This window comes from Neodiprion lecontei, chromosome 2 (assembly GCF_021901455.1).
Source record: "Neodiprion lecontei isolate iyNeoLeco1 chromosome 2, iyNeoLeco1.1, whole genome shotgun sequence".
Taxonomy (NCBI): domain Eukaryota; kingdom Metazoa; phylum Arthropoda; class Insecta; order Hymenoptera; family Diprionidae; genus Neodiprion; species Neodiprion lecontei.
In genome coordinates this window covers 9,662,883-9,685,943 of record NC_060261.1, presented here as the reverse complement: position 1 = coordinate 9,685,943, position 23,061 = coordinate 9,662,883, and the positions used below count along the sequence as shown (strand labels likewise).

At 39.4% G+C, this 23,061-nt stretch overlaps 1 protein-coding gene across 2 annotated transcripts; it reads right to left on the bottom strand.

The window, feature by feature from the left end:
* Nucleotides 1-11,623: 11,623 nt before the first annotated feature.
* LOC107218324 (catalase) lies at nt 11,624-23,038 on the bottom strand. 2 transcript variants are annotated; one of them, XM_015656156.2, is made up of 10 exons: nt 22,859-23,038; nt 19,025-19,081; nt 18,251-18,425; nt 17,475-17,616; nt 15,682-15,832; nt 14,682-14,861; nt 14,425-14,616; nt 13,614-13,850; nt 12,234-12,542; nt 11,624-12,163 (listed from the first exon to the last, which is right to left on the bottom strand). In XM_015656156.2, exons 1-10 carry the CDS (start codon nt 22,910-22,912, stop codon nt 12,083-12,085), a joined length of 1,578 nt encoding a protein of 525 aa, XP_015511642.1. In that variant the 5' UTR covers nt 22,913-23,038; the 3' UTR covers nt 11,624-12,082. The 2 variants fall into 2 exon arrangements, with proteins under 2 accessions (XP_015511642.1, XP_015511644.1); XM_015656158.2 differs by lacking the exon at nt 19,025-19,081.
* Between the last annotated feature and the right edge of the window lie 23 nt (nt 23,039-23,061).

Here is a 23,061-nt window from a genome sequence, read left to right as displayed (position 1 = left end):
CCGTGAATGTAGAATTTCATGTATAATTATGCCTGAGTAATTTCAGGCATGACTGACTGAATCACGGTGCCGGGATGATTTTTATTTTTTTTTTTTTTGTATCCACACGTGGGATTGAGGTAAAGAAGATAAACTATCAAAAAATTTTGTCTTGACAATCAACTTACTACCATTATTTCCGCAAATTGATTATAGAATAAAAAAAAAAAATGATTGAACGAAGCTCGATCTGCGAGCTTTTAAATAAAGCACACACCAATCAAACTGCGCGATTGGTTTTCAGGAAACAAATTCCAAAAATTCACCCACCTTTCACTCGTCGTTTTCATTCGTCTCTCCGATAATCAAACGGGTCTGTGAAGCCCGATGGAAAAGTTTCGGTTTGAAAAACATGAGGGAACAACGGTACGAGAGCGGGTTTCAACGAGCTCGTATCACTTTCCCACCCTTGCAAGGTCGATGTAACAACTTATCGCGATTGGGGTACCTATTTTGCTCGCGAATGTGTATATAATGTGGAAAGGGGGATGGGGTGGTAAATTGGGTCACCATCGACGTCGTCCACGTTGCCAAGGAAATTTTCTCGCCCCGTTGTAACGACAAGTAAGACGAGGGGAAGTGTGGGGATCGATTAAGTACAGAGGCGTATAATTTAATGCCAATATTCGTTCCACGTGGGTCCCTTGATGGTACGATGGAAAATCATTTGCTTCTCCTCACCCGTCGTGAAATCAAGCCGGTTTGCGAAACTTGGGACTGGTTATTAATTAAACCGGTATTTGCTAATTAGATGATTACGAAAGGGCGGAGAGAACTGGCTTGAATACATGGATAGATTTTTAAGACCAACGGTGGCGATAAGAACGACTCGATGAAGATATGATCGTTCAAATATGATTGGATCAGCCGACATGCGTTTATATATTGAGAACGGATGCATGATGGCACCCAGATTACTTTACCAAAAACAAAGTTGCCTCTTTTATTCTTCCCGCAATTTTTTCACAGACCTTACTTTTTTTCGAACCTCCGATCGCAATTTGCAAATCGCTGTCGATTAATTCCCTGCATTTATTATCTCATTACACTTTTTCGTCGATTCTGATTTTGACCGAATTGTAATTTCAAGTGGTATCGGCAATTTTTAAATTATGTAAATGATTTCATGAGATTTTGAATAACAAATTCGGGATATAGACTCGAAGGAACAAGAAAGAAGGAGGCCGATGGATAAATTCAGAGTTCCCGTAGCAATGTCTACAGATTTGGGAAAATCGATTTCAAATATGGAAAATAATTTCTCTTCGATGTTAACGCGTCAAAATTATCGGAAAGGCAGTTCAAGTTACGAGTTCAGCACTCCGAAACGTTGGATAATTTGCCAAGGTATGTTGGAAAGGAGGTCTCTCGATTCCGGGATTATACGATTATTGACCTCACGTATTATAAACATCTCCACGGAATGTCGAATATACTACGTAATTCTGATGATAAATTAGAGAGGCTTAAATGAGACCCTCGTCCAGTCTCCAGTCAAATATTAATATTTTCAACGGGACAGAGAAGAGAAAGGAACGAATTCGAGGTTCAGAACGGCTCCGGAGGTGAAAAATATACCGATTTCAAACCGATCTTCTCGTACACCGGAAGAACGGTTAATAATTGAGTGATTTCACTGCCCAGTAAATAGAAGTAAAAGAAAAAAATAATTACGTAACTCGTTGAAACAAAATAATACCCACCGAATTGCTGGAGGTGAAAACGGCTGCTCGGAAAGGTCCATATTATACATATCGGTCCGAACGATGAGGCTATCTATCTTTGAAAGGGAGACAAAGAGAGAGAGAGAGAGAGAAAGAGGGAGAGAGAGGGGAGAGATCAGAGAGGTACGTCTGGTGGTAGTCTCTAGAAAGGAGTGCAGAAGCGGTGAGCAAAGTTGCGGGAACTTTGTGAAAGAGCCAGAGTCGAATGGTCAGAAGGTTTCCGGAGCAAGAAGGACGGAGAGAGAGAAAAAATAAAAGGTGCTCCCCCTCCTGGAGAGTCTGATAACATCCGCGATAAACAGACGATAAGATACAGTCACGGAGTCCGATTTGAACCGCGTAGTGTAAAACGGTTTTTCACGATCGCGATTCTCGGCATCCTCTGATCATTTTATCTACTTATGTGACGATTCATCGGACGATGCTTAAAGCGTCTCAAATTGGGAAACAAGGAAGTTTTTCGAGGCGCGAAGTGACTGCTCGAGCAACGGAAACGGAACACCTTGTTTCCATTTCTGAAGACAGTCCATGGATTACAAGTGACAGTTCCATTGTGCCCGCTAGGAGTCGATGTACAAACTAAAAACAATTCTGTCTGACAATGCAGGCCACGCTTCGAGGCTCTCGGCTCGTCGCCTCTTTGTCACGGTTGGCAAAAGAAAGTGCCGCAGAGTAATGCGTGCGGAAAAGAATGAGAGGAGGAGAAGAAGTTTCGGGTACAGAGGACAAATTCGCCTCACAGCGAGAATGCGCGTTGTAAAATCGCGAAAAACTTGCGGTTCGTTTCACACTCCCCGAGCTGACTTTTCAAACGATTGTTTCTTTCCCTCCTTCTGTTGACTTCCGGGAGGGATGCCGGAGCTGCAAACTCCCGCTTCAACGCGGGCTGCACAAATGTTTGCCGGAGACACGGGTTGACGAAACTTGGAATTTTTTTCAACCTCCGACGGTTTTGCACAGCCTCTCGTCTCTGCTGGATAGAAGGTGGGACAGTGGGAGAGAGACATGTGAAATCCGTACATACGTATTAGTGAGCACCGGTAATTCCTAAGGGACTGGATTGACCCCAGTGTGTCATCAGCGTGAATTATTTGTCCAAAGTAAATGACAGAGAATTCTCGCTGAGCAGCTTTTACGAAAATATTATTTCTGACTCCCGAGTGCCGCTGTAGATATATTCCAAGATTGGATATAGATAGACTAAATATATTTGTAATATTATTCGGAAGTATAGGATTCGCGGTTTTTTTAACCTGTCTTATTCCCTGAAGAAATCTTCCCTGATTTTCAATCTGTAAAAAGCGACATTTCTCTCAATTTTCAGGCACAATTATTCCGTCCGGAGTTTCGCCAGGCTAAAGCAAAGCCGTATAAACGATATTATTCCAGTTATAAGGAAGAGAAGGTATACTTTTACTAATGGTGAGACCCTGTCTCTACAATGCGTAATCAAAGGCACATTGTCGTCGCGTTGCCCAGACGGCGCGGCGTTTGCACATTATATATATATATTCGTGTGCGTTGGTGTGTGTGTGTGTGAAATTTCAAAAGATGTGTCTATCGTGTAAGTGTGTGCGCGTGATGCCTGCGGAATAAAAGTGAAACGAGCCAGTGGTAATTCCAGGCGAAGACGGGGACATCCGTGCGGATGCAACTGAATACTTTTCACCCGAACGAACGTGAGATCGAGTCATAGTTATGGGTATTTACTCCCCCTTTTACTTTCCTTCTCTTCATCGCTCCCTGCAGGCTCTGGTTTCCTCTTTTACTTCCATTCGCGCCTCTGTTGGATGACCTGCAGTAACGCAGCCCAAGTTAGGCAGTAACTATTCTAACAGCAAGTAACAAATCACCGATAAATTGGTGACAGAAAAGTGGGATGTAAATAGATCGGTTCAAATGTCGAGAGTTTTTAACGAGAAAGAACTTAAACTACGACGAATTAATTAAGGGGGTCTCAAGTAGGTAAGAGCAGCAGAAAATGATCATTTCATTTGATGGTTTGTTGTGAATAAACTAATAGACGGTACAGAGTTAACCAAAACGCATTTGAAAGCTACGGAATTTCGCTTTAAAAAACAAATAAAGTTTTTCGAAATATCTTAAAAATTGACTCCTGTACGTCCGTTTAAGTGAACTTCCGCAGAAAACGATTGGCAACACGGTATCCACGTTTGTTAGCGAACAGAATATCCGAAATATATGAAAATCAAGACTTTTTAGAAACCTCAGTATATCCTTTAAGCTTCCGTGGAACGGATTTTTAATAAATTAAAATTTGGCTTAGCTGCGACTTTCTTCGTCAGATTTCATTTTTTTTCTCGAGATTTCGGGGAACATTTTTATTAATGTATCAAAATAAAAAAGGTAGAATCAAAAATCCGTTCCACAGAAGCTTAGAGGATATATTGAAGATTCTACAAAATCGTTGGATTTTGTAGTTCGGATATTCCGTTCGTTTACGAATGTGGTTACCGTTTTGCCAATTGTTTTCCTCGGAGCTCCGCTCGAAATAACGCGACGTGTAAGAGTTAACTTTTAAGATGGTCATATTTTTTTTTATTGGTCGCAAAGCTGCCATTTGTAGCTTTCGAATGCGTTTTGTTATATTCTATTCCGTCCATTAGTCCAGCCACAATGTAACAATAAAATGACCTTTCTTCACTGCTCTTACCTTCAAACCCCCCTTAAACCATTAGTTATGAAAGTGTCATTACTCCATTTTCGAAGACACATGGAACCGTGTGAAGACTGAGTCGCGCAAATGTTACAACCACGTGGTAAACGCGAGGTAAAAGAGATGATTACATTGGAAAATTCCAGAACCTTGTAAGAACCCAGGAAGTTAGTGACGGACTTATTCCGTGTAGTTTGAGCAAGGTTTCACGCTGATTTAACTTACGAGAAGATGATTTCAGTATTTCAGAAGACCCTATCACGTCGCCCGGGGGTGATCCACGTCAGGAACCAATTCCAAGGGATATAGAATGCGCGTCTAACTATATAGATAGACAATGAAGCCGAGCAAGCAGTGAACCTGCATCAGAAATGGATACCGCCCGTTAATCCGAACTTGTATCTGTACCTGGACTTGCTCCGGGTAGTTTATGCAGTAGTAAAACAACCAGTAGCTAGACTAGACATATTAAGGCAGCTAGATCACACTTCCGGTAGGAAAGTTTGACCTCCTGGACATAACTCGGCCATGCACCGCAGTGCAGTTTACCAGTCGGACAAAACGGTTCCTACTTCGATTATTCAACGCTAAAAGCCCGCATCGCGTTCTCTATGCTCTCCAGATGCATTTCACTGGATGCAACTAAAAGGAACCGGCACTCGTCACGAGGCGTCCAGGTTCTACGGTACAGAAAAAGTGGCTTGGATACAGCTAATACATAATACCCCGGTACTGGTTTCTCTGGCGATAGTGAGTCTGCAAAGAAACCTCGTAGAAGAATCAATTGGCTATGAATTATGCACGCAGGGCAAGGATTTCTTTGATTCATTGTTTATAATTGAAAAAATTATAACTTTTTAAACTTCGATGACACAGATTATTCGATTGATGAATGGCTTTGCAGATCAGACGTGAAAACTTCTCCGTCGGATGATTTTAACGATTCACTTTTGACTCGTACATAAAATATATCGTGTACACTTGTCGGTTCAGTGAATACGTTTCAACCGATGACAGTTTTTCAAATTACTCAAACCACGTACGCGTCCCGTTTCACGACGAAAACATTTTGGTACCATTTAAAATTGGACAACTATTTGCTCGCGTCTGTAAAACAGGTACTCCCGAAACAAGCAGAGTTCAAAGAGCGCGATCAGAACTTCTCAAGTATTTGACCATGTTTGAGGATTAAAGCGATAGTCCATGGAGCCGAAATTCCGTCATAAAACTCTCGCTTTTTTCTATCAAACGTCCAGACACCAAGGGATCGAAGGAAATGAAAAATGATGCTAAAGCGGTTCCGACTTGTCAAATAAAAATCGATAGATCGCATTGAAAAGCGTCGCTTTGTCGGAAAGGGGGGGGGGGGGGGGGAGGTTCTTAGACAAGTTTACGGGAATAGCTGCTTCGAGCTGTATTGCAGAGAGATATCGATAAGTGAGGAATGAATGAGATTTCGATTCCATTGGTGAAGAGGCATGAACATCGGCGAGAGAAGAGGAGGAGGTTCGAGCAAAGAGAATGGGAGTGATTTATCTCGAGTCGCACTCCTCCTCTTAGAGAATCGAATCTCCCCCCGGCAGCCCGGACGAACTGGCGGACTGATCGTTGTAACCCTATTTTCAGGGATCGAATGCGCTGCGCTTTTATTTTGACGAGATGAAAGAACGAAAGTTTTAATGGCCTCGGATGAGATCGAGAATCCCGATCCCGACTTCTGCGGGGGCTGGTTCTTGACCTCGCGACGTCTCGAGCTGCAGGCTCTTCCTAATGACGAAGAGCGACTCGACTCGTTCTGACTCGAAGAATCACGACAATTCCAGTTGCAATTATAAGCGCCATTTCGTACATGCAATTTCACCCGGAAGGACATTGTTCTCGGGGGCCAATTTTGATTCAACAATTCAGTAAAACGCGCTGCTTTCCTCCAATTTGAAGTTCGTGTTTGAGAGAAAATAACCACGCTGAGAAAAATTTTTAGTTCCGGTTACCGCTCAGTCCTTAACTATTCATTTTTTACCACGATCGAAAAATATAGTTCTAGGTACAAAATTAAAATTAGCTTTGTACCTGTTACCGGAAAGTCCAGTATCCGTTACTATTCTTTCTCATTACGATCACTGTTCCTATATTTTCTTGCAACTGTTGCGAAAATCTTATGCTTGTGCAAGAATAAATTGACGTTAAATCTTTATTTAACTAAAAAAGTAGAGTATACCTCAGAAACTGATTTTGCGTTGCAATTACCAAAAAAGGACCGACAACAGCGCAAAATGGTTGAGCGTACCTCGTTTTTCGTAATTCCGACAATACTGAAACAGTTTTTTTTAAAAATACCTGTTTTACTGAATTTTTCTAGTTCCCGTAACAAATGAAATTTTTCTCAGTGCAACAGTTGACTAGTCAAATTTATTTATTTTTTCTCAGTTTTTATTGTCTGCATTTTTGTGACGACCCTGTGACATCTCTGTATGCCTGGATGCGCAATTTTCATATCATTTGTTAACACGACGCTGGTTTATGTATAATTCACAGCACGAAGCCGCCTCGGTACCCGATATAAGACACGGGCTGAGTATTGAGAAAAATTTTAATTAAAAGACGCCTTCTGATTTTACCGTCCGATGCTCCAGCTTTTCATCGTCCGGCTGCGAGAATCCTTATAGCTGTCTTCCAGATTCAGGAAAGTATAATACAACATTATACAGATTATTGAAAGAAATAACAAGTAAAAGCGTTATATAGCCCACCTGACGCTAATTACCTATTGATCCGGCACCGGGGAAATAGGCGTGCATTAGACACAATCGAGCTGGGATTACATTTGCTGCTCGAAAAGAGAGCGATGGATCAAACAAATAAGGTAATAACAACAACAGTTGTACGATAAAGTAGCGAGCTGCAATGCACGGAGTGAAATACGCGCTCCAAGCTGCAGATGTAACAGGAAGCGGATTTCGTTCGCCGCTTCCTCCTATTCCGCCCCCTTTTTACTCCCCCTCAAGGCAAGCAGGGCTTTCAATGCTACTAATTAGCAACTCCATGGAACGTCACGCGATATGCAGACGCCAGCGACTGCAGCTCGTCCGCCTGGGTGGGTGGCTACGTTCTCATTATCGTTTTACGTCAAATCTTTTATTTTTCTTCTCTTTTTACGATCCTTTTTTTTACTCCGTTTTCAGAACCAACATCCGCACTGCTCGGAGCATCCTGAATTTGACGCGACGCTAGGCGACGAGCAAAGCATCGTCGTGAATGGCGGAGTACATGCAGCTATGGGATGAGATTTTTGTTTCAGATTCGTTGCTCTACCGTGAATATCGCGCACTCCTGCAAACCGTATGTAATGCTGCAGCGAGCACAGTTACAAGCCTTTCCCCTCTTTTCATTACCTCGTCACTATCTGAATCAAACTACCTAATGATTGTGCAGCATGGATTATAAATATCCTGTGGAATGAATGGACTCTGGCATTATACGGAAAACGGATATATCGAGTCACTGTCTGATGAATAAATGACAAATAAGTTCCAGTTCTGAGCTCAGCGACACGTCTAATAAATACCCAGATTTTCTTTACAGAATCCAAGAAGTATACATGCACAAAGAGATCGCCATTTTTATTGGAATACGTAAGCAAACCAATTATAAGTAGAAGCGAAGAAAGATCCTAACGTTACAACTCTCTTTTTCGACAGGAAAACTGTCGTTAATCGATGAAATTTAATTCACATTTCAGAATCACTGTACATTTCATTGCGCGGATTCAATCCTCGTGGGATGTTTACTTCAACATCAAACTTTGAGTATAAACTACGACGAGTAGGTACCGTACATACAACCTACCTGAGGATCCATTAATCAGAGTCCATTAATGAACTTTAACGTTTGAAACGTGCTGACCTTAGATACGGCACAGATTCGATAAGAGATCAATGATTGTTTCACCAAATCTATCGGGACCAAAAAGGGGACGCGTTACTTTCGAGGTTACGCCTCACTTCTTTATAAGTGGTCATGTCCTTCATCGCCAGACCGCGTTCAGCCGGCTGCCTTTCGCTGGTCAGAAAATACGATTAGAGAACTGTCAAACTATAGGAGAAGGACAAAAATTGAGAGATGATGATGGGATCCTTCGTCCTAAAGGATCACGAATTCTGCCGATTTTATCAGAACCGCTTCACAAAAAGCACGAGAACACGTACAGAAAGCTGGAACACCGATATCGATTTTTTTAAATATATTCTTAACAACATTGTTGAAATTTGATTCTACGAGAGTTAGATAATACAATGTTCTACGATGTTTTAGCCTAACTCGCGTCAAGAAAAAGTTTTTGTTTTACGGTTTATTTCAATAGGATGAAACGACATGCATGAGGGAACTCCTCGAAGTCCACGAACAACCCTAGAGCAGAATAGAAAGGCTTGTGCGAGTATTAACGCACGATAAATTGGATTATCTCGTAAACGACACCAATCTAAGTGGGTACAAAGGCACTGCATTAACCCCGCGCAAATTAAATCAGCCAATTATTGCTACTGATGATCCTTGCCTAGACCGTGAATAGCAAAGTGTAGCAAGATGTATTTAATCGAAAGGACTGTACAGAGGAATTGCTATTTATTTTTCCTTTCAGCAACCCCTAAATATCAGTCGCATCACGTTACCGTTGAATTAATAATCGAAACGATGTTGGACAGCTTACGCAAGTTCATAATTTTCGAAAGCCTGAAACCAAAGTTTTCCCCTATTCGAGATCCCCTTAAGAATTGCTTGAATTTCGCACAAAGCACGACCAGCTACCCTTTAATTATAACTTACCAGTCGGTATATCCAACCGTTTGATATGCTTACTTAACAGGCAATAAATCGTTGTTGAAATTAAATTAACAATTATAGCACAGCCTGCAACGCTGTACCCACTTCTCGTAGGAGAATTAATTTTCACCCGTAGTTAAAATGGGTATCGATCTCAAACCTTCTACCTGGAGTTAAATATACCAACCAACTGGCGCCATCTCTGGTCTTCAACAATGAGTGCCAGTGGGTCTTAAATTTTCTCAATAAAGCTCATTGTCACTGATTTCTACTCATTCGTTCGTCATTCGTTCGCTTTTATCGTCTACGAAACTGGACTCGAGGAAGTAGAATTTTCCCATTTTTACACGTTCGACCAAACCGTCATCGGATAATCGGTCAAGCTTCGTTATAACCGCTCCGTAAATTTTATCACCCAAAACTGCTTACCACCTGACCCATCGTGATGTTATTTCATGTAAACGTACAGCGATCTGATACAATCTTAATTATAAACAGCTTACAGGTAATAACGTTAAGGAATACACCGAGGCCTTTCACTGTAATATTATCTTGATGCCTGCCGGAGTCGTGTCGAAACTCCAATTGCCAAAGCATTTTTCCTCGACCTTAATTACTGTAACGCCTGTTAGACGGTGCGTCTTACAATCCATTGACCGCAGCTTAGATAACAAGCGTCGTGTATTTAGGTATATACACAATATAAACACCGGGCACAATTATACCAGACCACAACAATCCATTAAAATGAACGTAGTACGTTATACTCACGTGGATTAACAGTCACACATGCACCATAATCCAACTTGCAATTATTGCAACAAGTTTCTCCCGAAATAATTCCTCACTTGTGAAATTCCGCTGACACTAGTTTTTCAAAACGGAGTTCCCGAAAGACTGGAAACATTTTACACGTCGTACGTTCGGTTCCCTAATTGTCGTTGAAATTTGCAACAGATTTATTGATATATCGCCATTTGGTACCGATGAACAGCGTGCAATGCGAACTCTCCAAAAGTGGACTAGGTACTGTAACAACCAGCCCCTCTGTCGCCTATTCATCCTGTTTATTCCACAACCACGTATATGTTGTTCCGAAGCTATTGTAGGAGACGCGATATATCATTGATATATCAAGGTTGGAGAAATTTGGCGTTATTAATTGCGCGCGAATCAGGCAAATGGCACGGTCCAAATTTTGAACGATTGCAGTAAGCTCGTCGTCAGCTAAATGTACACATGTCTCGTTAATTAGGGAATCTTTAGTCTTACCAAGAAAAACTCACCAGCATAATTTGAGCTGATATTTAATAAACAGCAATTGAGGGATCATTTGATCGTACTTACAAGGTAGCTATCCCAGGTCGATCTCTCCGATTTTTATCCAGTCGTTAGATGGTTTGGTGCATCGGAAACTAAGCCATACGTGTTGCTTTTATCGGCCATAAAACACTTTGAGGGGGTGAAAACAACCCCCGAAGATGGGCACCCAACTTGATATGCTTGATGCATTTAAATGAAACATCGAAGAGCTCGACTTGGGATACCTTCCATGTTAAGGTGTTGACGATTAAGTTGTTTTATTTCAGACAATTTCAAATGATCCTGTATTTTTTTCACCGAAATTTTCATCACGTTTTTACGAGCGATAATTATTCTTTTTTTTTCTACTTCGAGTTATTTCAGATGAAAATCTTTGTTCTGGTTTTGGGACACTTTAGCATAGCATCAAGAGTACCAATAAAAAAAAGAAATATTGTCGTAGTTCAAGAAGCTTTTTCTTTTTGGCACTACAGTCGAAACTAGTCAGTTTCCTCGCACTGAACTTTCGAACGTAATACTTCTCACACACGTTTCGTTAACTCAAGATTAGAATAAAAAAAATTACGCTTACAGTCTTTTGTAATTCTTCTCTTCAATTTTTACCCGACCAAGAACGAACGAGTGTAGCTAGTTGAAAAAAGGAAGCATAGCTTACGCCACATGTACCGCAAGTCGACGTGAATCACATTGAGAAGTGCTATAGCTGCAGCACTCAGGAGTTATTATGAATAGAAAATATTTGATAATCTCTTGACTTTTTCAATCGTTCGTCAAGCGTATTGGTATTCTCCCTCTTTATCTATATCAGGTTGATATCGAACGACCGCGACGAGGGCAGCTGGTAATCAGCGATGCTATATTGCAGGTTCAAGATCTTCATAAATAGCAGAACTCGCAATGTAGGACTATGAGCCCCGTTGAAAAATATTTCCTCATTAAAATACGAGTGGCCGTTGCCGAGGCGATGTAACTTGACCAAGCGAAAGCGATATTCGAAAACTAAGACACATCGTTAACTGCACTTGTATACACCTACGTATAGGGTGAAAATATAAAGTTTTATTTTTACCACTTTATAGCATCAACGGAATGCTGCAACAAACCTTTGCGTCCAACAATCGTTACAAGCATAGTACAACATGTCGAACATGTTTGTGACGCATACCTAGGTCATACATGTAACGCGGTATTAAGTATAAATTGCAAAGAGAAAAAACAAAATATATATATATATAAAAAATAACGAAACTTAATACGATCAAGGAGTAAAAATAAAAGAACAGATAATCAGACGAATAGAGCCAAGGGAGAAATACATACACATACACCTGCGTTCAACGTACGGTGACGTTATTGCAATTATTTTAAGCAAAAAGGTAATAGCAACGGTAGTAATAAGAAAAATCCCTCGAGCACCAAGTCGTTTTCACTTTTATCATTAAATATTATCCCCCAAGGTATTCGTTATTTGTTTGATTTTAGGCGCTCGATACACACCTCAGAGGTTGGCGCTGAATCCTTTCAGTTTTCCAACCTTATTCAGTCCCTCTATCAGCATCCTTCCAAAATTGGCGTCAACCTGACGACAGAGTTATGAGGTGAATTTTTGAATTTGAAAAAAAAGCCGGTAGATTAATTTTTCACTTTACCTGGGTAAAGTTCTTCACGGCACGTTCGATAATGAAGTTTGAGGCGTTCTTTACGTGGCCTACAATGTTGTCGACGAGTCTCTGTCTTTCCTCTTTGGTCAAAACGTTCCTCCAGAAGAGAGCTGGCTGCCCAAAATTGTCAGTATCGTCGGTGTATCTTGCAACGTCGCCGCTGACGTGGAACGACGGCGTTCTTGCGGCAGGACACTCCTTGGGACCGCTGAAACTGTTTGGGAAATAATTCGGGGCTCCTCCTTGGTTGTGGAAACTCATCGCACCGTCGCGCTGATAATTCATCGCCGAAATCACCTGAGAAAAAATCAAAAACTTAGCGATTGATTTGTAGGATTGAAATAGTAAATTGTATGAATTGATACGAAAATATTATCTCCTGACTTTCATGCATTCGTTTCAGTGCCAATTTACCAAGGAAAAAAATTCAGCGAGGTTTAAAAGGATTCAAAAGTTGGGACTGAAATCAATCAAGTTGAATTTTATCAAAACCATACCTCCGATGAATAAAAATTATTTTGGAAGCCATAAGTTTGAACTACGAAAGCCCGGTTATCAACGGAATTTGGACGATTATGCACGACTGAATTTTCTTCATTTGCCGAAAGTCGATAATTTTTATCATTAACTTTATTGTGAGATCATCGAGCATTGACTATTTGTCGAATCATTATATTCCTAAAGTGTAAAGGTCTCTTTAAAAATAATAAAGTAGAAAATATTGGAATTATAACAAAAAGCTTGCTTGATGATGCTTTATGTTAAGTCGCTCCAAAATGGTTAAAAATATAGTGAGTTCATTTTATTCAGAAAACTGTTTTCCAGAAAGTTACTGTAGTAGATTTTCTCAAATCTTCTTTCAGTAGTCTATTAAATATTTCCATTCGTTGATCATAATCAATGTAGGTGCGATAAACAGGAGAAATAAAAAGTGTTTCAGTGAATTTGTGAAAACAGTTTTACGAATTAAATCAGCCATCGTAAAGTGAAATCGAAAGAATCCACAGTAGATTTTTAACCATTTCAAAAACGATTTTAAATCAAGCATTAATATCTAAGAATTCTAGTATTTTATACTCTCGTATTTTTGAAAAGCTCCAATTTTTAGCTTGCGAGTATAACAATTTAATAAATACTCAATTCACGCCTATATCTCACGATAAAATGAATAAAAAATATGGTTTTTTAGTCAAAACCCTTCCTTAAGGGAAGTTTCGTTGAACAAAGTGCAACTAAAATCAATTTCCGTTTCCCATTTCAAACTTCAATGTTCGTTGTCGTTTTTTTTCTTTCTCTTTCTTTAGATTAATTTTCTCTTCGGACTGTCGACCTACTGTTACGACCTTACGCAAGAAGACATCTGGGTACCTTGTAGGGGCAGTTAACAGGGAGCTGTAGGTGGTTGGGACCAATGCGGTATCGGTGAGTGTCACCGTAGGCAAACAGACGTCCCTGCAACATCTTGTCGGGACTAGGCTCAATCCCGGGCACCATGTGGGCAGGGTCAAACCCAATCTGCTCAACTTCGGCGAAGTAATTAACCGGATTACGATCTAGGACCATTTTGCCCACGGCTATCAGGGGGAATTCCTTCTGCGGCCAGACCTGCAGAAAAAAAACGGATACACGTGAAACTGCGGTTAATAGCTTCTCGCTATTACACATTGAATTCCTTGTATCATGAACTGATATTAACGAGGAAAGGACGAAAGCTGCATCTTAGTAGAATAACGAAGAGAGTTTTGGACACAGATTTCTACATTATCAATACTCGCCAAGACACAAACCTTTTTCTAGAACGTTTGAGGGTGGGGGATATTCCCACTCTGGCGGACTTTATCGATGATCGGATCGTTTCATTGCTCTACTTTACTTTCAATTAGCCCTGCCTTAGTTACTGTAGTATTAATCTTCATCGAGCGAAACCTCTCGAACTTGATCGATGAAGTACGCACGCCGGTAATGCAGTTTCGCGATTTTGCCTACTGAGGGTTGAGACTGTGATAAGGCAGAACAAATTGCCAATAAGGTAGAGCAGCGAAATGATTTGATGATCGATAAAGTTAGCCAGAGTGAAGATATCTTCCACCCTTGAATGTTCTATAAAAAGGTTTGCGTCTTGGCAAGTGTCGGTAATTTCGGAATAAATGTCCAGAACTCTCCTCGCTATTCCACTCACCTTGGTCACGTCGAACGGATTCCACCTGAAGGTCTCGGCTTGGTCTGGAGTCATGACTTGGATGTATAATGACCAGGAAGGATTCTCGCCGTTCGCGATTGCGTTGTAGAGATCCCTGAGCCCATAATCAGGATCGGATCCACTGAGTTGTCCGGCTTTGTCCACGTCCAGATTTTTGATTCCTTGATCCGTCTGCAGACAGTGCGATGATCGAGTTACCCACAGAGTTTTTTTGTTTCGAAGATCGATCAACGTACCTTAAAGTGGAACTTAACGTAAACCATCTCGTCACGGTCGTTTACGAGTTTGAAAGTGTGCGAACCGTATCCGTTCATGTGACGGAACCCATCGGGAATTCCTCGGTCACTGAACAGAATCATTGTTTGATGCGTTGTCTCTGGGCGCAGACTTATGAAATCCCAAAACATATCAGCATCCTGCGTAAGTAAAAAAAAAATGATTATATGAATTAGATCGCACCGAAAGAAACTGGCCAAAAATTTCCTAACGATTTCAGCCATAAAGCTTTTCAAAAACGCCTTTTACTGTTATTTTATATAATGCATACACAATATTAAGCAGCTTATTACACGTTTTAAACTTATGACCATCAGTTTTTGACTTCACTTTCTTTCTGTGATTTTTCATCTCAGTTTGCACAGAATGAGAAGAGAGAGGATAAAACTTGCTTACTCATTTAAAGAGAATGTGAAGTGAATTACTTTCTGTAGCTAATTGGCCCTAGATTCGTAGGCTGATATGCTAGAAACAATTCTTATGCAACGTAATAACAAACCTTGTTTGTAAACTAATAACCAGTACGTTCTGCACTGTGGACTTGAAGTTGTAAAATATTGTACAAAATGCAACACCATATATAATTATATCATACTCGAGATTGAATAATTGAAATTTCTACATAGATAATCGCATTGTTTGTCTAGAGTGCAATTGTCGATGATACAAGTTATAAAACAAGTTTTTGACGATACACGTATCGCACGAAAGATCGCATAAACATCGGAAGTACGCAAGAAAAATTCATCAATCATGATAAAAAAAACGTATATGAATTGCGCCACGCAACGTGACGAAAGTCGATAACCCGCAGAAAATAATCAATACGTCGTTATCGGGGGAATTTGGGTCAAAAGCATTGACTGAACTTGAAACGTAAGTTACCGTAATCCCGAACGAATACTTTAAGCTGGTTTGACAAGACCGATCACTAGCCATTATAAATACACGCGTTTATACCTTGAGATGAGTTGTCGGGTTTCGTTTTTGCGTGTGAATGAAACTCGGGAATAGTAGAGGGTCACTGACGAAGAATATCGGAGTGTTGTTTCCCACCAGGTCCCAAATACCTTCTTCCGTATAGAATTTTACAGCAAAACCACGAGGATCCCTGGACAAACGATGAGTCATTATTTGTTTTTTCGTCATTGACTGTTACATACATATATGTGCGTGTGATATATGGTACTGAGAAATCGCAGTTTATTACGTCAAGTATCGCGAAGAAAGTAGATCAAGTAATGCAGTTGAATTTCGTTAAGAACAATGGATATGGAAATGCTGATTTATTTCTGATGCAACGGAAAGTCTAGTAAATCCGACGCAATTGATGATAATGCTTGATAATAAGATGCGTATATTCGTAAACAAAATTCAAATTAGGTGTTAACAACTCGGTAGTCTTCGAGAAGTACCAAAAAAAAACCTTGCATAATATCGTCAATGTCTGTGTGATCAAAGCTTATCGAAGATATTTTGACTACATAGAGTTGAGTATATTCGATATATCTATCTAATCAGTCGCGAGAACTTAAACGGTGATCTATCTAGACGAAAATAGGTAAGAATTTTTTTGATGCTAAAAGATTCTGTGCTAACCACCGATAAATTCATACTTATACTGACTGATCTAGAAAAACATTTTGTTTCGATTTCACGAATAACGAAAGTTGATATGGGAGGTATGTATAGTAAGTTGTACGGTAATTTAACAAATTTTTGGAGTTTGAACTTTTGTAACTTTGAATCCATTTTTGATTAAACGTTCGATCGGGAATATGGAACTTGGTGTCAAAGTGGATGTGAAGTACAGGATTAAGAAATGACAAGAGTAATGATGAGAAGTCACGTTCTTCGATTATTGGAGACATTTGCAAATCTGATGCATACATATTTTTTTATGCCACTGTATAATAGCTACCATCTCGTTTCGCAAATCTGCGACCGGAATGATTTTTAACACGGCCGTCAAAATTCTCGTGAAATCTTTGAATGTTACACACTTTTTAGACTGGCCCAAATTGATCAAAGAGCTGTGGCAATATTTCAACGAACGCTGAATTATTCTCGGGTACTCGTAATAGACACTGAGCATTGCGCTCTCGCATATTCTATTGGATGGAATAACTCACTGCAAATAACTTTTACGTCGCCGTTGTAATGAAACGTGACATTTGTCAATAATATCACGCTGAGCTCAACCGTGGAGAAAATTATTATTGAACTGCCGTTTCTCTAATCGGTCTAGAAAGAATTTACAGAGAACGAAAAGAGAAGAAGAAGAAGAAGAAGAAGAAGAAGAGTTAAGAAAAAAATATAACTATTGAAAGACAAAAACACGAAGAATTACAGAGGGATTATACGATTCTTTTACTATCCTGAATACTTTTGGCATGTAATGGAAAAAGTGAAACAATTCCACGTGACGGAAGCCATTCGTCCGTTAAGAGAAATACCAGAAAAACAAGTCTGCTTGCGCGAGAGTCAAAACAGGTGCAAGAGCAAATCGGGTACGACAATTACGCCAATCTATGCTGAATTGCATTACTGTGCCGATTCGCACAACCGTGACACTGTCGTAAAAAAACTTGAACTTCGGAATGCAACTGCGGAGTCAAAGTCCGGCGATTATAATATCTTGTAGATTCTAAATTAAAGACACTTTTTTCCTACTATTCGAAGAGACGATTTTGATTCGTCGGATTTGAATTAACGGGTAGAGACTCTTTGATTCAATGAGTATAATATCTCACCTGACTGTATCCGCTGATCCACTCTCTCCACCGACAGTGGAAAACCTGACAGCGAGAGGTGTCCTTTTCCCAACGCCAGAAAACATCTTGGCCTTTGTGTACTGGGTGATATTATTAGTCACTTCGAAGTAGCCAAATGCACCTAAGGAAACGAAGTTCAATTAGTTGTGACAATTTTAACATATTAGAGCACCGATGAAGCGATTAATTGAAAAGAAACCAAGTGTGCCGGAAATCGTATAACTTTTGTGCTTTTTCCGATCGATTAGTTTACAAATTGCCTTCATCGCAGGTTTTCGGATTACTCCTGAACGGAGCAACAGAATAGTGTTTTGTCTCACCATTTAACTATAATTCAGATACTTTGAAGTGGTGTTTGTTAGCTGTTTAGAACATTAAAAAATTTCCTTCTAATTTCGTTCCAATTATCTGATGATATACAAGGATGAATAGGCATACACAACCGATTCCTGGAAACAGATACCTACACCGAAATTGTTACCGGCGATTAGCTAAGTGGGTAAAGCAGATTCTGGAAAATGGTTTGTGTCTTGGTTAAGTGTCGGCAGGAATGTCGGTACAGAAACTTGTGTCCAGAATCGGCTGTGTATACCTACTGAGCTGACAATTTGAAAAGGATAAAAACGCGAGTAAAATATATGCTGAACAGCGTCAGGTTTTGTTATATTAACAGCTGTCCTGTATGATATATTTATTTATTCTTGCATTTTTGAGAGATAAAGCAAAAACGTTGTGAAAAAACTTTCACCACTTACCAGCTCCCTTCGCATGGACAACACGTTCCGGGATTCTTTCTCTGCTGAAGTGAGACATCTCGTCCAAGAAGACGTGGTCCTGTATGAGGATAGGGCCTCTTTCTCCGACCGTGAGCGACGCATTTTTGTTAGCAATTGGCGTACCGTTTCCGGTCAGCAAAGCTGGCGGTCCACCCTGAGAGAAGATATTTCATTAAAGCATCGTTATTGTGGAGCAATAATTTTGTGCCCAGCTCGAGAAAGAATCGAAGGGTATCTAACCAGACAGAAGCAATCCACAATTCGTATATTTTATTACAACCACACGCGTGATGAAGCTCTTTAACCTTGTAAATATGCGCGGTCGTCGCATCGACCTTTGTCGCTTTTAATATTATAACTTATTCAAATGACTTAGAAGGTAAAGCAGCACCGGTGAGTTAATTAATCAATGCAACGTCACACCGAGTTCGATTTTATGTACATGACCAGCGACAGCTTGGAGGAAAGTTGTGTTTAAAAAATATGAATTTCCGACTATTTCAACTCGTGGTTCAAGATGAAAAACATGAGGATCATTGAGGAGAGTTGTTCAATTTTGCGTTATGTTTGTAATGAGATAACAAGCGGCGGCACGATGTCACACAGTGTACCTATAACTACCACCCCGTATATCCAACCAGTCAACAATTAACTCTAAGTACAAAAGCTCTTATATCCAATTCCTCCCCGCAGACGTGTTAAAATGCAGCATCCTTCATCGGCAGCTGGACGAAAATCTTTGTAATGACATACCTTCTCCTTCGTCTGTCCAAAAATTGTTTGTATCTTCGACTCGTTCGAATACCATGGCTGAAAATTTTAGCGATTATGAAGAAGATAACAACAATAATGGGTATTCCTCATTTTTCATTTTTGGATAAAATATTCGTCACACTCTTCTCTGTCAAAATCGAACATCAAATATACGGCAACAGTCATGAATATTCCTGCAATACCATTTGCATTTCCATATTATTCTCTTCTTCTATTTTTTCTTCCACTCACCAAACAGCGTAATTATAAACCACTGGTCACGGCGAGGCGTAATTTTTTAAACACGTTCGTCCGGTTCGAAGACGATAAAAAAGAGCAGAAAATCGCGATGTTGTTTAAACAAATTTCAAGTGCATCGTCGGTTTCACGCTACGCCAAGTACGGAATTCTTGTCGCAAACCAGGCGCAATGACCCAGCGGTTTCTTAACGCGTATTATATCTTGTTGCAGACCGGCTTGCAGAAAAAAAAAAAAAAAAAACGAGAGCTAAAGCGTAACCGGTTCGAGTCGATTGTCGGTCTCTTGTTAACCCAGTTTTTGGCAACTCCGTCATTATATTGAGATAGGTTTAATCGTTGCCATTCGGAATTCCACATCGTAATCGATACATTGTCCCCATGCATCTGGCCAAGCAATCATTGCATATAAGATTGATTTTCTCATCTATTCGATAATCCGTGAAATTGCCTCAGTCCTTGGGTATACGTATATTTTTTCCCCAGTTTCTGATCTCGAAGATTAAAGCTGTATAGCATGCATTGCCGAACTCGTTATCTCAGTGCACAAATATACTTTCACCGCGGCATGAAATCGCCAACGGCATTCGGTACTCTAGTATAATACTCGGTAATCGCCATGCGATCGTTATTGCGTAACATAATCGAACACTGCTGACCTACTCTTATCGCGAATGTGATAATCGTTAACTGTCGCATTTGCCTCAGGCATGAACCTTGCAAAGTTCGCGATTTTTCTATCACGTGGACACATTTAATCCGCGAGTTCGATGTGTTTGTGCAAAAATTTCATCTAGTATGAGTTCAGAGACGAAGATTGTATCGAGAAAAAAAAATTTTAGTCAGAATTTGTAGAACTCGTTGAAACAATTTTTCTACAACATTCGAATCTAATTTGATTAGTTTTTAGTTCAGAGTATTTTCCTATTGCTGAATTGCTGCATTGCTGCATTTTGCTATTCGATTTCACAATGGATTAATGTAATCGAACACGCTAATGTTAGTATAATGGTGACGATTGACTGTGTAAATAACAACCTGGCATCATAACATTCCTATTAAGATCGTAAGAATTTGAAATGAAGTTTATCGAGCCAACGACGGATGGACAATAATAATAATAACTGTTTCAAAGACAATGAATTCCTACACTTTTTTTCGTTTCTCTTCGATTGTATACTTATATGTTAATTACATGACTTGCAGACTTAGATGCGATTCTATAATTATATGAATCATTAGAGCTATTAGATTGATTTGAAGTCGAAGTTGGACACAAAGAATAATCAAAGAGCTGTCAGTGGAGATTATGCAATTATTCTTCGTCGTTCTTGTTTCTATTTTTCAGCTCCTCCGAATCCTATTTTTAGTAAGATCGAGTTGATTTCATAATCGGCAATCATAAAAAATATTGTCAATAAAATTATCGCTGGTTCAACAACTGTCGTACAGAAATATTACATCATGTTGCAGTGTGATCATATTCACCAGAAACTTGTGTCGCGAATTATAACGAGAACCGAAATTGTTGTCATTTCAATATTAGACGTGATAATAATGTATATTAAAATATTCGTGTCGATTTGAGATCGAATATATTACGCAGGATTAAATAAGCCAAATTGCATAAGCTTCGTCCTGCATTTTGAATAATGGTATTCAGCAAATATTTTAATAAGTGCTACTACTGTAAGTAGCGACGCAATATCCAGCATTGTGAATAATATTGTAAAGCTCAATTAAGAGGTTGTCTGCATTTCCTTTGAAACTCGACGTAACGCCAGTCAGATTCATTCGAAATATAATAACGGAGACAAAATTCCGGTATCGTTTGATAAAATCGCTGTAGGTGCATAACAGGTGATGTTTTTCGCGCAGTTTATATAATCATGAGAAAAATGGAAACATTTACGTATGACTCCATAGTTGTTTAACGCTATAACTGCAGCTTCTGACGCATAACTTGACGCTTCCTCGCAAATATTATTGACTTGGTAAAAAATTTCACTTTCAGCCAATTGTTTCTTATACTAAATGCAAATTTTATAATACCCTGACGAATATAATACGCATTGTGCACATCGCGAAAGTCGTTGCATTATTACGATTTCATTGATCAATCGAGTACGATAAGAATGATTCGTGTTACAGTATAGTAATTATCACACAGTCGTGAAATAAACTGTTGTGTACACAAATCGCACGCAACGTTAAGTTGAGAATATTTCTGCTCTTACATCCTCGACAACTCTACGATAATTGATACACCGTGAAAATCATTCGATCGTACGGAAATCGCATTTCCTTAGGACAGAGAAAAATTGATACCTATGTTTTGACCGTTTAATTTTCACCCTCGTGATTTATCACGTCCAGTTTAAGATCAAATCTGACAAAATCTTAATTTCGATATTAAACTTTCGAGTTGTACCGATCAGGTTATCGTGTTTTCATCACATGAGCTATTTTTTTAATTCCTCAACTTACGTAACATTGCGACGAACATTGTGAGACATTGAAGAAGAGGCTTCGAGCGATATGAAATTCTTCTTCGAAATTATAAAACATTTTTTCTCAGACTAGGAATTCCCTCATCTTTAATTGGATATATATATTCTCTGAATATATAGCTTTATTGTTTGTACAGTTATCACTATCTATATTCTCAGAATGTTCCACAAACATATTGGTATTTAGTATTTAAGATAATCTACCAAGTCAGATAAAACACATGAAAAATATTTACAATAAATTATTCCAAATGAAATATTTCCAGCCTATTTCGATCAATATATTTCCAACAATGTCTGCAGAAATATTTCATCAATTATGTCTGGAATGATGTAAGAAATGTTTAAACTGAACCTTTTCTGCGTTCAAACACTTCAAATGCATAATGAAAACCAGTCGATCCAATCAGACAAAACCCGTAAGAGATCTTGTTAGTTTCGACCTTTGATATTTTGAGCCTCAATTATCCGAACCATGACTTGATTTATTCGAACGTAGGATAAAAAAAAAAATACATTTTGGTGCGAAATGTACATTTTTGCTCGTTAAAAAATGTGGAGTAGCCGTTCGTCAATTGACAATAAACAACAAAGTAATAAAATTTATTAGATTTAATTTTGCGCTGAACATATTATTATACCTTAAGATAAAAATCGAATCTCGGTTAACCCAACGCCTGATCATCCAATTAATTCTGATAATCAAGGTTCTACTGTAAACAGAATTTAGGAAACTCTATTCCGTCAAATACGCGGACTCGTATAAGATTCTACATTCACCAATGGAAATAGTTCAGCTTCGAATGCGCGTAGAAATACCAAGAGAGAGAGAGAGAGAGAGAGAGAGAGAGAGAGAGAGAGAGAGAGAGAGAGAGAGAAAGAGAGAGAGTGGGAGAGAGTGAAATAGAAAGAGCGATGTACGTACAAGTAGTGAGGAAGAAAAAGACCCGGCGCATGCGGCTGATAATAATACACGCAGTTGACGAGCAACGAGAAATGCAGTGTAGAATAAGGTTTCGTTTGTAATTAAGACGTAATTAGAAAGTCGATATAATAATACGAAATACCTTGAGGTTCTCCTTGTAATTATTGAGTTGATCGGCAGCCGCGTCCCTCGCCATGATTTTTGATTCGCAACAGGAACTGGAAGGGAGAGTAAAATTTTATAGTAACTTGTATCGATGGCTTATCCTCCGTTTCGAGTATACGTCGCGGCGTATGACACGAATGGTCCGTGCGTCGTCAACACAGTGAGTTTTTATTATCTCTT